Source organism: Mesocricetus auratus, unplaced genomic scaffold (genome assembly GCF_017639785.1).
Source record: "Mesocricetus auratus isolate SY011 unplaced genomic scaffold, BCM_Maur_2.0 Super-Scaffold_100014, whole genome shotgun sequence".
Classification (NCBI taxonomy): Eukaryota; Metazoa; Chordata; class Mammalia; order Rodentia; family Cricetidae; genus Mesocricetus; species Mesocricetus auratus.
In genome coordinates, this window is record NW_024429197.1 from 24,644,871 (window position 1) to 24,660,603 (window position 15,733).

At 49.7% G+C, this 15,733-nt stretch overlaps 2 protein-coding genes and 4 non-coding genes across 6 annotated transcripts; 5 read left to right on the top strand and 1 right to left on the bottom strand.

Moving 5' to 3' along the window:
• The first annotated feature begins 5,929 nt into the window (after positions 1 to 5,929).
• On the top strand, positions 5,930 to 8,407 carry Rps8 (ribosomal protein S8). Its single transcript, XM_005072043.4, has 6 exons — positions 5,930 to 6,081; positions 6,465 to 6,571; positions 7,003 to 7,102; positions 7,454 to 7,629; positions 7,826 to 7,955; positions 8,253 to 8,407. The coding sequence occupies exons 1-6, from the start codon at positions 6,078 to 6,080 to the stop codon at positions 8,360 to 8,362; spliced, it is 627 nt and encodes a 208-aa protein (XP_005072100.1). The 5' UTR covers positions 5,930 to 6,077; the 3' UTR covers positions 8,363 to 8,407.
• On the top strand, positions 6,298 to 6,376 carry LOC121144177. Its single transcript, XR_005881500.1, has one exon. It is a non-coding gene; the product is annotated as a small nucleolar RNA SNORD55/SNORD39 (small nucleolar RNA).
• Positions 6,824 to 6,926, top strand: LOC121144184. Its single transcript, XR_005881508.1, has one exon. It is a non-coding gene; the product is annotated as a small nucleolar RNA SNORD46 (small nucleolar RNA).
• Positions 7,677 to 7,746, top strand: LOC121144183. The gene has a single exon (XR_005881507.1). It is a non-coding gene; the product is annotated as a small nucleolar RNA SNORD38 (small nucleolar RNA).
• Positions 8,070 to 8,139, top strand: LOC121144182. The gene has a single exon (XR_005881505.1). It is a non-coding gene; the product is annotated as a small nucleolar RNA SNORD38 (small nucleolar RNA).
• A 2,944-nt stretch (positions 8,408 to 11,351) lies between the features above and the next one.
• Best4 (bestrophin 4) lies at positions 11,352 to 15,453 on the bottom strand. The gene is made up of 9 exons (XM_005072044.3): positions 15,302 to 15,453; positions 15,123 to 15,217; positions 14,430 to 14,663; positions 14,086 to 14,240; positions 13,426 to 13,503; positions 12,624 to 12,821; positions 12,456 to 12,536; positions 12,208 to 12,362; positions 11,352 to 12,098 (listed from the first exon to the last, which is right to left on the bottom strand). Exons 1-9 carry the CDS (start codon positions 15,451 to 15,453, stop codon positions 11,831 to 11,833), a joined length of 1,416 nt encoding a protein of 471 aa, XP_005072101.1. The 3' UTR covers positions 11,352 to 11,830.
• Positions 15,454 to 15,733: the final 280 nt, after the last annotated feature.

A 15,733-nucleotide genomic window follows, 5' to 3' on the forward strand; every position in this document is an offset into this window, starting at 1 on the left:
CATGGAGGGGGGGGGGTGCTGGCCAGGTTTACACCTAGTATTTTCTGAGAAATAGCAACCAGGCCTGGCCTGAGTCATCCTAAAATCTATTATCTTGTACCTGTATGATACACAGAAGTTACTTCTTGCCACAGACCATTTCTGTGGATGCTGGATCTCCCAACCTTACCAATCAAATGGTACTCATAAGGTCTGGGCCCTATGGTTTCTGAACTGGGAACTGAGGGGCCTTTGGCCACTGAGCAAGATGGGCTTCTACATGGCACCCATCTTTAAGAAGTTGCTGGACAGTCGGGCTTTGGTGGCGCACGCCTTTAATCCCAGCACTTGGGAGGCAGAGGCAGGTGGATCTCTGGGAGTTCGAGGCCAGCCTGGTCTACAAATTGAGTTCCAGGACAGCTTCCAAGACAATACAGAGAAACCCTGTCTCAAAAAACCAAAAAAAAAAAAAAAAAAAAAAAAAAAAAGTTGCTGGACAGCTGGCTATAGTTATAATCCATGATTTTCTACAAACCTGTTTCTTGTACATGACCTTGGGTCTCCTGAACCGAAAGGTTGCAAATCCAACTGCAGTGGAGACAAGCCCATTTCAGTAAAGTGCATTGACAATGACTTGTGTGTGACAGACCATTGAAGTGCTACAGCAGAGATACTGCTCATCCCCAGTTCAGAGTGATCCAGAGAAGCTGGGTGTGGTAACATTACAAAGGCTGAGTCAGGAGGATTCCCAGGAGTTCAAGGCTAGCCTGGGCTACCTATGAGTTCTAGACCCGTATGTAAGACTTCTCCTTTCCCCACCACCAAAAACTAAAAATTGAAAAAAAAAAAAAGGGCCGGGCGGTGGTGGAGCACGCCTTTAATCCCAGCACTCGGGAGGCAGAGGCAGGTGGATCTCTGTGAGTTCGAGGCCGGGCTGGACCGACAGCCTCCAAAACAATACAGAGAAACCCTGTCTCGTAAAACAAAAAAACAAAAAAAAGAAAAATCCAGATAACAAAGGAGCTTATCCAGGACAGTGGACTCTTCCAAGACAGAGCTTCCTCTCCCTTCTTTGTCCCCTTCCTCTTTCTTCCTTCCTTAATAGATTTTCTGTAACAAGATAATAGGTTTCTCCACTGACACAGTATCAATTGGAACTGAAAAAGCAAAAGAATAATTTTACTTCAGCAAAACAACTCCCAAGTGAGCCCTCCAGTCCCAGAGATCAGGGGCTGGAGAAGTCACACAACTGAACTAAATCAGGGAGCTTACGTCCCCTGTAGGCAAGAGGTGATCCCATGTCCTCCATGAGCTGGGCTTGTTGTGGTCAAAAGCTGACCACTTTAGGTGGGTCTTGGGCTACTGGCAACTTCAGGGGAGGAGCTGTCGCCATTTACAAAGTAGCCTTTAAAATATGAATTTCTGCATTCAGAATTTTGGCTGAGTCCCATGTTTTTTTTTAAGATTTATTTTTATTTATTTATTAATTATGTGTACAGCATTCTGCCTCCATGTATCCCTAAATACCAGAAGAGTGTACCAGATCTCATTACAGATGGCTGTGAGCCACCATGTGGTTGCTGGGACTTGAACTCAGGACCTCTGGAAGAGCAGGCAGTGCTCTTAACCTCTGAGCCATCTCTCCAACCCTGAGTCCCATGTTTGAGAGAAGTAGCAATCACTCTGTGGCCTTGACAACAGCTTCTTGAAGTTAAGGATGGAATTCAGTGGCAGAACACTTGCCTGGCATCAGCAAGAGGAGATGCTGGGGTAGGAGGAGAAGAAACTTAACTGTCCACCCCACCTCTAAAAGACTACAGAAATCCACCTTTAATGTCAGAGGTTAAACTAAAGACTTTCATCTGGAGAATTAAGAGCTCTGGTTAGGAACCACTAACCAGTCTGCCCTTGCTTCAGTGGCCCATTGTCAACTAGCCAGGGGAATGGTAAATTAGTCCTCAGCTTGGTGTTCTTCAGTAACTTCCCTGGTACAAAGGATAAATTCTGAATGCCCTACTCTGACCTAAATTAACCCATCTGGTCAGTTTCTCTGCTGCTCTAGGAGGACCATATTTTGCAGAACAGTTTGGAGGTTAACAGCTCATTTTTTTGTTTTGTTTTGTTTTGTTTTCCAAGACAGGGTTTCTTTGTGTAACAGCCCTGGCTGTCCTGGAACTCACTCTGTAGACCAGGCTGACCTCCAACTCACAGAGAGCCGCCTGCCTCTGCCTCCTGAGTGCCACCACCACAGCCAGCTAACAACTTAGTTTTTGAAGCCACACTTTAGAGTGACTGTCTGGTTATGCAACTGCAGAATCTGAGTGGGTTATCAAATCTCTCTGCTACCTATGGGGATATTTATTTTGAAATTTAATTTTAGAAAGTAAGAAAGCTGGGAGGCAGAGACAGGTGGGTCTCTGAATTCAAGGCCAGCCTGGTCTACAGAGAGAGTTCAAGGACAGCCAGAGCTACACAGAGAAACCCTGTTAAAGAAGCTACTGCTTACAAAAAGTAAATCTTAAAAGAAAAGCCAGCGAAGGGCTTGAGTCATCACCTGTACTCATGGCATGTGTAGAGGTCAAAGGACACTTTGTGGAGTTGGTTCTTGCAGTCCATCTTTACCTGGGTCCTGATATTAAACTGGAATCACCAGGCTTGTGAGCTCCTTTACAATAGGTCATCTCACCAGCCCTTTTTGTTGTTTCTGAGGAAGATCTCACTAAGGTACCCAGGCTAGTGTTGAACTTGCAACCCTACAACCTCAGACCTCTTAGCTGACACAGTAAGCCCGTGCCTCAGGCCTGGCTCAAGGACACTTACTTTTGCTCAGGGATATTAGGCAAGAAAGGAGTAAAGGGTCCTAATTGGAAAAGTAGAAATTCTCTGTTCACAGGTGGATTTGATCCTGTATATGATCACACAAAATTCATGTGTCTATCTATATGGCAGCAATTAGGAATCTGGAAAGGAAAATAAAAACAAAAGCAAGGCCGGGTGGCGCACGCCTTTAATCCCAGCACTCGGGAAGCAGAGGCAGGCGGATCTCTGTGAGTTCGAGACCAGCCTGGACTAGCAAGCGAATTCCAGGACAGCCTCCAAAGCCACAGAGAAACCCTGTCTCGAAAAACCAAAAAACCAAAAACAAAAGCAATTCTAGTTCTAGAAAGACAGCCTAGTGGTTAAAAGCACTTACTGCTCTTGAAGGGACCTGAGTTCAGTTAGGTAATTCACAGCTCCTGCAATTCCAGTTCCAGAGGATCTGACATTTTGGTCTGGCGTGGTGGCTCAAACCTCTAATCCCAGTACTGAGGCTGAGGATTATCACCAGTTGAGGGGCAGCCTAGGCTAAAGAGTGAGAGGTACTTTTTTTGTTTGTTTTGTTTTTTTTGTTTTATTTTTTTTATTTTTTTATTTTTTTTTTTTGAGACAGGGTTTCTCTGTGACTTTGGAAGCTGTCCTGGAACTAGCTCTTGTAGACCAGGCTGGTCTGGAACTCACAGAGATCCACCTTCCTCTGCCTCCTGAATGCTGGGATTAAAGGCGTGTGCCACCAACGCCTGGGAAGATATTATTTTTAAAAGCAAACAAAGAGGGAGAAAAAGAAAAAAGCAAACAAAAGATTCAAGCATGGTGAAGCCGGGCGTTGGTGGTGCTGCACGCCTTTATTCCCAGCACTCGGGAGGCAGAGGCAGGCGGATCTCTGTGAGTTCGAGACCAGCCTGGACTACCAAGCGAGTTCCAGGACAGCCTCCAAAGCCACAGAGAAACCCTGTCTCGAAAAACCAAAAAAAAAAAAAAAAAAAGATTCAAGCATGGTGGCCCACACCTTTTATCCCAGCACTCAGGAGGCAGAGACAAGTACATATCTAAGTCTGAGGCCAGCCTGGTCTACAAAGCAAGTTCTGGGACAGCCAGGACTATACAGAAAAACCCTGTCTTCAATGTATTTCCTCTGTTGTATTGAACCCACCACTTTCAGGCATGCTAAACAAGCATTGTACCACCTGAGTTAGAGCCCTTTAAAGCCTCCATTTTGAGTTTGTCTGGTCTGTGGGGTACTTAGTCCAGGAGTTTATTTTTAAGACATAATACGTGGACACGAAAATTATATGAAACTTGGGCTGAGGAGATGGCTCAGGGGTTGGAGCACTGGCTGTTCTTCCAGCAGACCCAGGCTCAATCCCCTAGCCTCCACATGACAACTCACAACTGTAACTCCAGTTCCAGGGGATCCAACACCCTCAATACAGACATACATGCAGGCAAAAGCACCAATGCACATGAAATAAAAATAAATTTTAAAAAATTACATGGAACTCAAATCCAAGTATGCACATGACACAGCCATTCATTTGCTATTTTATTATAGTTTATTAAATTATGTATGTATGTGAGTGCTTGGAGACCAGAGGACAAGTTGCAAAAGTTTCTTCTCTCTTTCTATTCTGTTAAGTCCAGAGGATCAAACTCAGGTCTTCAGGTTTTGACAGCTGCAACGTTCACTGCTGAGTCTTCTGACTGGCCCCATATTTGCTATTTTCTGACTAGACAGGATTAAGTACTTGTGCCTTAAGTAGCCTCATCATAAATGTATTTCAGCGGCTGGAGAGATGGCTCAGCAGGTAAGAGCACTGGCTGCTCTTCCAGAGAATGGTGTTCAATTTTCAGCACTCACATGGCAGCTCGTAGCTGTCTGTAACCCCAGCTCCAGGGGATCCAACACCTTCACACAGACATACATGCAGGCAAAACACCAATGCCCAGGAAATCAAAATGCCCCACATCCCGCCCCAAGCCTCCCAGTGGTGGGATTAAAGGCATGCTCCATCAAGCCGGGTTGTTTTTTGTTTTGTTTTGTTTTTTTGAGACAGGGTTTCTCTTGCTCTGCAGACCAGAGTAGCCTCGAAGTCACAAAGACCGACCTGTCTCTCTGCCTCTGAGTGCTGGGATTAAAAGTGTGGGCCGCCACTGCTGGGCGAAAATAAATCAATTTTTTAATTAAAAAATAATTGTATTCTAGAACTAGGGTATGAGTGAAAAATAGAAATCAAAAGGAAAGGACATGACTGCTCCTTGGTATGGTGGAGGTAGAGAAAAGGGAGAGGGTAGGTAGATGCAGAGACGTCTGGAGAGTCCAGCGTGGACATGAGCAGACTGAGCTGGGCCATGTTGGGTAGGGACAGGGAGAGAGGAGAGACCAGGCACAGCAGCCTGGAGGCCAAAGGTACAAAAGGGGGCCGGTAACCAAAATGTCTGTGTATGTCTTACCCGTGTAGGGAAGGGCAGCCCTGTCCCTGGGTTAGAGAGTTCAGGGTAGAGGACCAGGTATGGCAGCCATGCCCTGTATCAGGCAGAGACTTAGGGACGCAGGAAGAACCTGGCGGTCAGGTCCGCTTGTGGTTGCCTGGTATCCAACAGCTTCAGTTCCCAACAGCAGCACACACAAAAACAAAAGATGCCGGGTCCCACAGGGCAAACCTAACCGATTCCCTCAAGTTGACTCCTTTTCCAGTCACGAGCTCACCCACACAGACCGATAAGTTTAATTCTATTTTCTTTCTCTTTTTAGAGACAGGGACTGTGCAAACCTGGCTGTCCTGGAACTCGCTTTATAGAACAGGTGGGCCTCAAAGTCACAGAAATCCACCTGCCTCTGCTTCCGGTGAGCTGGGACTGAAGGCATGAGCCATGCCCTGACAAGTGTAGTTTATATGTTCTCCGGGGAGGGGGGGAGAACATATAAAGACAAGGTAATGTACGACTTTAATTCCGGCACTTCGGAGGTGGAAATTTAGGATCCAGGCTACAGAAGACCATGTTTCCAAAGGGGGGGGGGACTGTGGGCACAACGGCGGGCAAGTGTGACCTGTCACGTCGGCTTAAAGCATTCCGGGCGGACCCTCCAGTCTGCCCAAGGTCAAAGGACCTGAGGCGGGAGTCTCAGGCGTCGGCACGTCGCAGGACCCTCCCCAGTGCCAGCGTCCCAGGAGCCCCCAGGCCCTTCCCGGAAACCGGAAGAGACGTAAAGAGGGCGGGGCTGCGTTTTAGAAACCGGACCGTGAAGCTTTGCGCTTCCTCTTTCCAGCCAGCGCCGAGCGATGGGTGAGTGTTCCTGGGGGCCGGGTCGGGCTGCGGGGAGCGAGCGCCATCCGTCCCCATCCTGCCTCGCACCCCGGCCAGGAGCGTGTCCGGCCCAACCCTGGGCCACGAGCAGCCGTGGGGAGGGCCGGCCGTGGGCTTGGGCTGCCGAGATCGCTGCGGCCGCTTCTTCCCGGGCTCCGGGCTGCGAGCGGGCCATCATGGCTGCCGCGGGCCGCACGCGCATGATGACGCCTAGGTATGCTGCACACTCCCGACTGCGTCGTGGGGAGGCCAACCTTGGAGAGCTGAACGTGCGGTCCGCGCCGAGCGGAGCCCCGGAGCTGGCTGAGTCGCTGGCACCGAGGCCCGCCTGCTCAGGCTTGCGTCCCCGCTCCCGCACACAGGCATCTCTCGGGACAACTGGCACAAGCGCCGCAAGACCGGGGGTAAGAGAAAGCCCTACCACAAGAAGCGGAAGTATGAGCTGGGACGGCCTGCTGCCAACACTAAGGTGAGTGCGGGGGTCGGGGGAGTCCCACTCCCTGCGATAGAGCGTGCTAGCGGTGACTCTGGTCACTTTCTTAGGCTATGATGTCTGTTTTGGAGACTGGGCGTCTTGCACATACCCACGTGCTGAGTGAAGGGTGCTGGGTCGGTGCGCCCGGATCACCAAGGTCTAATGGAGACATGCTGGGGACCAGGGACCCCTGGGAATGGGGCTCCTTTCACGTTAGTGCTCTAAAATTGGGGTATTTTTAGAGGTAACTAGAGTGATGAAAAAGTATCCTTAGGCGTGGTTAGGCCGTCTTGGTCACTTGAATGCCACTTGCCAATGAAAGGACTTGTCATAGTTACACTGACTGTTACCTCCATCTAGTCCAGATTCCCCCCTGACCCCCACTATTCTGGATGACCACGTTCTGGTTTTCTTGTGTTTTCCAGATTGGCCCTCGTCGTATACACACAGTCCGAGTTCGAGGAGGCAATAAGAAATACCGTGCCCTAAGATTGGACGTGGGGAACTTTTCCTGGGGCTCTGAGTGTACGTAGGCCTTTGGGGGTTATCAAGGTGTTTGAGTTTGCCCCTTGCTGAAAGGCCTTGACGTATGTAGTTGGAGGATTCTTTCTGGTGTGATCTTTTGACTCCTGCAGCATGGGATGGTTTTTGGAGGGTGCTTACAAAAGCTTTCTGATTTAAAGGAGAAATGGCTGTGGGTGAAGAGCTTAGGCGTGGAGGCTGGGTGTTCTTTTCTGCTCTTCCTGGGAAGGGGAGGTAAAGCCAGTGCTTGCCCTGTGTGCACGTGTGTTTATGTCTGGAGCCAGGTGCATTACTCAAGCGCCCTGCTACTGCGCTGCTTCCCCAGCCCCCTAATTGAGTTTCCTTTGTGTGCAGGCTGTACCCGCAAAACAAGGATCATTGATGTCGTCTACAATGCATCCAATAACGAGCTGGTCCGTACCAAGACCCTGGTGAAGAACTGCATCGTGCTCATCGACAGCACACCGTACCGGCAGTGGTACGAGTCCCACTACGCACTGCCCCTGGGCCGCAAGAAGGGGGCCAAGCTGGTGAGTGGTGTCTACCTGTAGGTGGATGAGGGGAAGGGCTGGCTGCCTTCCTGTGATGAGAATAGTGTCCAGTTCTGCTACTGAAGGAAGGAGATGAACACTATAGCGCTGAAGAAGGCAAGCATCAGGAAATGTGGGGTTTGAGAAGGCTTGGTAACTTTCCTCATGACTGCCCATTTGGGTTTTCTTTATTCAGACTCCCGAGGAGGAAGAGATATTAAACAAAAAACGATCAAAGAAAATTCAAAAGAAATATGATGAAAGGAAAAAGAACGCCAAAATCAGCAGCCTTCTGGAGGAGCAGTTCCAGCAGGGCAAGCTTCTTGGTGAGCCGGCTGCTGTGGTGGTGGTGGTGTGGGGAGGTTTCAGTGGTGGTGTAGAGGACGTGGCTGTTGGAAGACGGAAGGGGGGGGACGTAGTGATGCCCTGGCTGGTGGCTGTCTCGGTGATGAGAACTTTGTCCAGTTCTGCTGCTGACGTGTAAGTGAGGATAAAGTGTGTCTGAGGAGACAGTGGGCTTCATGCCTGCCTTTGGGTATCAGACCAACTTGGGCTTTTAAGGGGACAGGTAGGTTGTGTGGAGCCTTTTGTCCTTTTACTAAGGGCCACCTATTCTCTTACAGCCTGCATTGCCTCGAGACCAGGCCAGTGTGGCAGAGCAGATGGCTATGTGCTAGAGGGCAAGGAGCTGGAGTTCTACCTGAGGAAGATCAAAGCCCGGAAAGGCAAATAAACCATCCTTCACAGCTCATGTAATAAAGGTGTTTACTGTTCTGTATTTACATTGTCTAAATGTTTGGCAATTTTTTCCTGCTCCTGAGCAGAGCTGAAGAGGCCCCATACCCAGTCTATTTTGAGAACAGGGACTAGAGTAAAGCCAGTATTTCCTGGACTTTTGGAATCCTAGAACAGGTTGGTATGGAAGAGACTTATGAGCTCTTCAGAGCTGAGTTCTCAAACTGTGGGAGTGTGGACTAAATCATGCTCATTAGTCATGCAAGTTACAAGAGAAGGTATCTTCGCCACAAGGTTAACAGTTTGGGGGGGAGGCCAATTTCAGCCCAGATCCATCTTCAGATGTCTCCTGAGTGCTGGGTTAGATGTGTACACCACTGTGCCTGGCTAAGGTTTGGATTTTCCAAAGATATCTAAAGAGAAAAGTGGGACCCTACCCCAAAGTCTCCTATGTCTCAACACTAGGTGGTCTTCAATCCCGTGCTCTTCTGTAGGGATCTAGACTCGGGTCTTTGCTCATACAGCAGACACTGATGTACCAAAGACCAAGGGGTTTTCTTTGTTTTGCTTTTTTTTTAAGACAGGACTTTGTAATCCAGACTGTCCTCATATTCAGATCTGCCCACCTTTGTGTCCTGATTGCCGGGGTTAAAGGTGTATATTGCACTGGATGGAATGAGATAGTTTTTGTGTGGAGGGGAGTTCTAAAACAAGGTCTCTGGTCCTGGCTATCTTGGAACTCAGATCCACTAGCGTCTGAGTTCTGAGAGGTTATGCTATCATTTCCTGCAAATTTTACAGTTTATTGGGAGTTGCAGAGGCTAATCTATGGCCATTTTGGTGGGGAGCATTGCAGCTGGTGGCAGTAGCTCATTTTATAGCTATCTGAAATGTAAGCGGTAACAGGGAATTACATTTGTTTGCTTTTTTTTTTTTTAGAGATAGGGTTTCTCTTGTATTTTGTAGTCTGTCCTGGAACTCTATACAAAAAACAAGATCCGCCTGCCTCTGCCTCCAGAGTGCTGGTATTAAAGGCGTGCACCACCAACACCCCACCTGATTTTTTTTTCTTTTGTATTGCTTTGGAGCCTGTCCTGGAACTTAACTGTATACCAGACTGTTCTCATTTAGATCAGAAACTCCTTATATAAACCAGGCTAGCCTTTAACCCCTCCTGTGTTGGGATTAAAGGTGTGTGCCATCATGCCTGACCCCAATAAGATCCATGTTCCGTCCTATGAATGTTTTGCAAGTTCCCAAGGTCAGAAGACAGCATTGGATCCCTTGAAACTAGAGTGGATGTTCTCAAGAAATAACAGCCATTTCTCTAGCCCCTCCAATAAGTTGGTTTTATTTTTGTTTTTTGGTTTCTCTGTAACAAACAACCCTGACTCTCCTGGAACTCCCTGAGAATCCCTGCCTACCAAGTGCCTGGATTAAAGGCATGCTGTCACCACTTTTGTAGCTCACACTTTTTTGTTGTGTATATAGTGCTCTGTCTGCGTGTGTCTCTGCAGGCCAGAAGAGGGCACCAGCTCTCATTAGAGATGATTGTGCACCACAATGTGGTTGCTGGGAATTGAACTCAGAACCTAGAAGGAGCAGCCAGTGCTCTTAACCTGAGTCATGTGCAGCCCCCATGGCTCACACTTTTTGGTTTTTCCAGACAGGGTTTCTCTGTGGCTTTGGAGGCTGTCCTGGAACTCACTTTGTAGACCAGGCTAACCTCGAACTCCCAGAGATCCGCCTGCCTCTGCCTCCCGAGTGCTGGGATTAAAGGCGTGCGCCACCAACACCCAGCTATGGCTCACATTTTTAATCCCAGCCTTGAATTTATACACTCCCTTCCTGGGGCACATACTTCAAATAAAGTTTTTCATTGTTGTTGGGCTGTGGTGGTGCACGCCTTCAATCCCAGCACTCAGGAGGCAGAGACCGGTGGATCTCTGGGAGTTCGAGGCCATCCTGGTCTACAAGAGCTAGTTCCAGGACAGGCTCCAAAGACAAACCCTGTCTCAGAAAAAGTTGTTAGTTTTAATTGCCATTGAGATGATTCTGCAGGTAAAAGTGTGTGGTGACTTGTTTAGTCCCTTGAACCCACAGGGTAGAAAGACAGAACTAACTTGTTTTTTGTTTTGTTTTTTGGTATTTTTCGAGACAGGGTTTCTCTGGTTTTGGAGGCTGCCCTGGAACTATTGTAGATTCACCTACCTCTTGAGTGCTGGTATTAAGTGTGCCACCAACGCCCAACAATTTTAGGGTTTTTCTGTGTAGAAGTGCTGAGATTGAAGGCGTGTACCACTGCCCAGAACGGACTTCAATGTGTATATACACACTGATATGTAATATAACTAATTTTTAAATTGGAGGGAGCTGGAGAGATGACTCAGTGGCTCTTCCAGTGATGGCTCAGTTCACTTCCAGTATCAACATGGCAGTTCACAAATGTCACCTTTGAGGTTCCAGGAGTTAAGACATAATGTCCTAGGGGATCTGGTAGCCTCTGGACAATGTATGCCGTACACTTGATATGGTGCAAACAAACATTCGTGCACATAATGCACTTTTTGTTTTTCAAGACAGGGTTTCTCAGCAGCTTTGGAGCCTGTCCTGGCATTTGCTCTGTAGAACAGGCTAGCCTGGAATTCAGAGGTTGACTCTCCTCTGCCTCCCAAGTGCTGTGATTAAAGGCATACACCAACACACCCCCTGGCTCATAACTTTTTAAATTTAGGACAGGTAGAACTGGGTCCCATTGGCACAAGCCTGTAATCCTGCTTGGAAATCTGAGATAGAATCAAACAGTTGAAGGACTCTCAGGCAAATAGTGAGATCCTGTCTACCCTCCAGTGTTTCTGTTTTTAGTTTCTTCTGGTTTATAAGGACAAGAGAGCTCACTTCTACAACTCTGTTCTTGTGCTGGGCCACCAGAGCAAGTTCCCAAACTTAGTTCCACCTATATGCTAGGCAAATGCCAAATTAGACAGTTCACAATGAACAAATGGGATATATTCTCAAACAGAAAGTGAACATGGCAGATATGCTGCGGGACTTCCCTTACTGGGGTAGGGAACATTCTGAAACGGCTGTCCTAGGTTAGCCCTGCAGCGTCCCAAAATTAGAAATGCCACTTCCTAAGCTCAGAACTAAATCCAATGCAGTACAAAGAGGCTGGGTACCAGGCAAGGTGCGGACGCCACCCCAGTGTTTGGGGCCACCAGCCTAGCCCCCATACGCCTGGAAAGAACTTTAGCTCTGTTTTAGCCCTACATATTTGGCCATTTCATTCTAGCTTCACCTCAAGCCAAAGGAGACACCCTACCCCAGCTCTGACTCCTTGCCATCTTTGCTTTCAAGGGCTGTCCCCCAATGCTTTCCCCAGTGGCCCACCCACTGCAGACAAGTTGGTCGCAGGACAGTGCAACTGGCAAAGAAGGCCCAGTGGCCACCGGACGGACAGGGATTCTCAAGGTTCCAGGGTTTCATCCCCAGATTCCTCAGCCTCATCTATGCGGCTGGCAGCCTCCTGGCCGCCTATCTCAGTTCGGAAACGAGGCAAGTGCGGGGTCCTGGGGGCCCCGCGTGCTCGGCCGAAGTTGCGCAGGCTTACAGCAGGCGAGAGCGCTCCTGCGCCCAGGAAGCGGCCCAGCAGCGGCGTCTGTGTAGCAGGTGCGGGCAGGTCGGACCTTGGGGACGCCTCCACCTGCAGGCACTGCTCAGGGTCGTCGCTCATGCTGTCGGTGTCAGAGCGACATAAACAAGTATTGACTTTCAGAAGACTTGTTTGTATTCCCGCAGGGTGGCCAGGGACTAGGTCCCCGTTTCCATGTCAAATCCACTCACCGCAGGTTGAAAGTGGAACCCAGGAAGGAAGGGCGCAGCGAGTCAGCAGCTGTGGCCACCGTATAGGGTGGCTGAGGTTGGGCCTCATCCCAGTACTGGTCCTTCTCGGCAGGAGGCAGGTTCTGGTACATGTCATCCACAGAGAGCAGGGACACCTGGGCCGGCAGAAGGGCAAGCAGTAGGCCACAACCATTTCTCCTCAGCACACCTAGCTCCTCTGCCCCATCCCCTGCCCCACATCATCTAACCTGCAGGTTTCGGTCTATGAGCTGATTGGTCTCAAAGTCGTCATCATCCTCACCAAAAGGGTTAATGAGCTGTTCAGCTACCTATGAATCGCAGGAATGGTGTCTTCTAGGCGCAGCCCCCCCCCACCACTGCCCAGCATTGCAGTGTGACAGTTTATCCTTGCCCACCTTGAGCCAACCAGCATAAAAGAAAAACTGCAGCAACGTGGTGAGAGGCACGAACATGTCCAGGTCCCCCAGGACTGGAGAGGCCCCCTTGCCTGGCTCCAGAGTCTCCTGAAGTTTGGTAGCTCCTGTTTCTGGCTCCACAAACTGTCGGCCAACCAGGGAGAGGGCGAAGAAGGAATATACAGCTATCGTCACCACCTGAAGAGGGGAAAGCAAGGGCCAGAGGCCAGAGTACCTGGGGCAGCGAGAGAATCCATCCCTGTTTCTGAGGGCCTGGAGGAGTCTAACAAGTAGTTAAGCATGGACCGGGTGGCAGCAGCAATGGAGATAGGTTCATCTTTTATGCAGGTCTCTGTGTAGCCCTGGCTGTCCTGAAGCTTCCTGTGTAAACCAGGTTGTACTGGATCAGGTCCTTCTGCCTCTGTCTCCCAAGTGTTGGGATTAAAGATTTGTGCTACCACACTGGGCAAGAAAGGATAATCTTTTTTTGTTTGTTTTTTCAAGACTGTCTCTGTCTAGCCCTGGCTGGCCTGGAGCCCACTGTGTAAAGGAGACTGGCTTTGAACTCAAAACTGCCCGCTTTTGCCTAGTAGCTGGGATTAAAGGCATGTGCCACCACTGCCTAGCTCAAGACAGAGTGGGTGATCTTTGTGGGTGTGGAGGAAGGCTTTTGAGTATGGCCCTCAGCAGTTCAGTGCCACGTGAGACTGACTTGGCCCAAGGGAAGACCCTCTCTGCCCCCTGGCATCCCACACACCATCGGACACCCAGTAGACGCCTGAGCTGGGCAGGCAACACTTACCTGGGTGTAGACAAGTGGGATGCTGACCCAGTCATAGTGGAACAGCAGGCTGCACTTGGCACGGTACTTGTTCAACTCCTAGAGAAGGCAGGTGAGCGGGAGGTCAGAGGAGACAAGGAAGGATGATGAGGGAGAAAGCGGGGACCCCACACGAAGACCACCTGGGCCTGGCCTGAGCCCCACTGCTCTCGGATTATCAGGTTGAGGTGCTTAGGGTAGGAAGCAATTTAGGAAGGTAGCAAAGAACATTCTAGACCTGGAACCAGAACAACCATGAATCCCAGCGTCAATAACATGCTGTGTGAGGGGCTTTTCAACTCTGTGCCTCAGTTTCCCTATCTGTGTAAGAGGGTGATAATAGTGCCATTCTCAAGGGTTGCTTTGAGGACTAAATGAGTCAGCTTAAGCACATGCTTCCAAAGTACACAGTAGTAGGCCTAGTGATTCATGCCTGCAATTCCAAAGTTCGGGAGACAATGACAGAATTGCCATGGGTTTTTAGGCCAGCCTGGGCTAAATAGTGAGTTTCAGGTAAGCTTGATCTATGGAGAGTAATCTTACCCCCCCAAAAAAAGTGTGCGGCATATAGTTGGTGCCTTTTAAGTGTCAAGTACCAAAATTATTACTCTGAAGCTAGATCCAAATCCTAAACGGACTTACTTCCAATATGAGACAGAAAGCAATGTCGTCACGGATTCGTCCATCCCTGCGGGCCTGGGCGGCTAGGTTAGTGAACCAGACACAAGGGACCCAGTACTTGTTAAAGTCAGATTTCAAGCTCTCAAACTTTTTCCTCTCTTCCTGAGACATGAAACCTGCCAGGGAGAAGTTAAGGTGCAGACGTCTCCTGTCCCCAGGGGGCGCTAGCGGTTCAGCATCTGGCTATTCTCCCTTAAGCCCACTGGCTTCCGTGAAATCCTGGAGCGCCCTCTAAGGGTCAGACTAAGCCAAGACGACAGGACAGCATCTTACCACCCACCCAAGGGCTGCGACCACCCAGGCACCTGCATCCACCACGTGCTCCATTGTAGGGAAGCGCTTGAGCACACGGGTGCTCACGGAACGCAGTACCAGCACCGATGCCAGGTTGGCATAGCGGATGAGAGTTCGGCGTAGTAAGCGGCCACTCTGATCCACACCGTGCACACAGGCTGAGATGACACACATTAACTGGTCCGGCAGCGGGATGCTTGTGTATTGAGACCACCAGCGGTTTACCACCAAAGTCACGTAGAAACCTAGTGAGCCACCATGGATAACAGGGACAGAAAGACAGGGGCCAGGCTCTAGGGAGGTACTACTTTGAACTCTGTGGCCATTCTGGTCCCATTGCCTGCTGGGAAAGTTGGACCCGGAAAAGAGGCAGAGAATACAAACTTGCAGGGAAGAGGAAGTGGGGGTCTGAGATGAAGTTATTGTTGACTCAGACATTTTTCCATGAGGGTAGGAAGGAGCTACTCTCTCTAGCTCCCCTTTGGCACCCAGAGTGGGGTTATGAAGCCAGAGGGTGTCTCTGTGCCAGTGATGATGGAGGGTCCAGCAAATGACAGGCAAGGAGTGACCCAGAGGAATCTGTGGACCCAGGCTCTAGTCCTTCTGCTAGTTGACTCCAGGCTATTGCTGCCCAGAGTTGGCACCTCAACCCAAAGGTCAGAGAACATGGTTAGGAGACTAGGGAAAACGAGAAGGGGCCTCACCCAGCACGAAGGACAAGGGGATGAGGTCTGCTGAGCGGTTGCAGTATCGGGCCACCTGGGCATAAATCTGCTTCTGTTCCTGGGTCAGCAGCAGCCTAGGGCACATCAGGCAGAGACCTGGGTTGGAAGGTGGCCGGCAGCTCAAGTCCTCGTAGGCCAGGGCTCAGAGCTGCTCTCACCTATAGGTGATGCTGAGCACAGCGTACAGGGCACCAAAGAGCAGGAACTCCTTGTACAGGAGCTTGTAGATGCTGCCCCTCCAGCGGAGCAGCAGGCCAGAGAAGGCCCCGAAGTGCGCCTCTGCCACTTTGAGAGTGTAAGACACCGTCATGGTGCTGGGGCCTGGCGCAGAAGATCACAGAGCTGTCCTCTTCTCTGCTTGTCTTGCCGTCACTAAGCCTAGAACCCCAAGCAACGTCTTTTCATCTCTGGTTACTCATCTTCACCCTGTGTCTCTAGACAAGTGGTTAAAAAGCTATAGGACAAAGTACAAACCATCCTGTGCAGAACATGGCCGGCTGAAGCCAGGATGGGGTTGGGCAAAGTGGGGCTGAGCTCTGTGCCCCTCATACAGGGTTTTCCATAACCTTTCTACCTCTAGAGCAGAGACA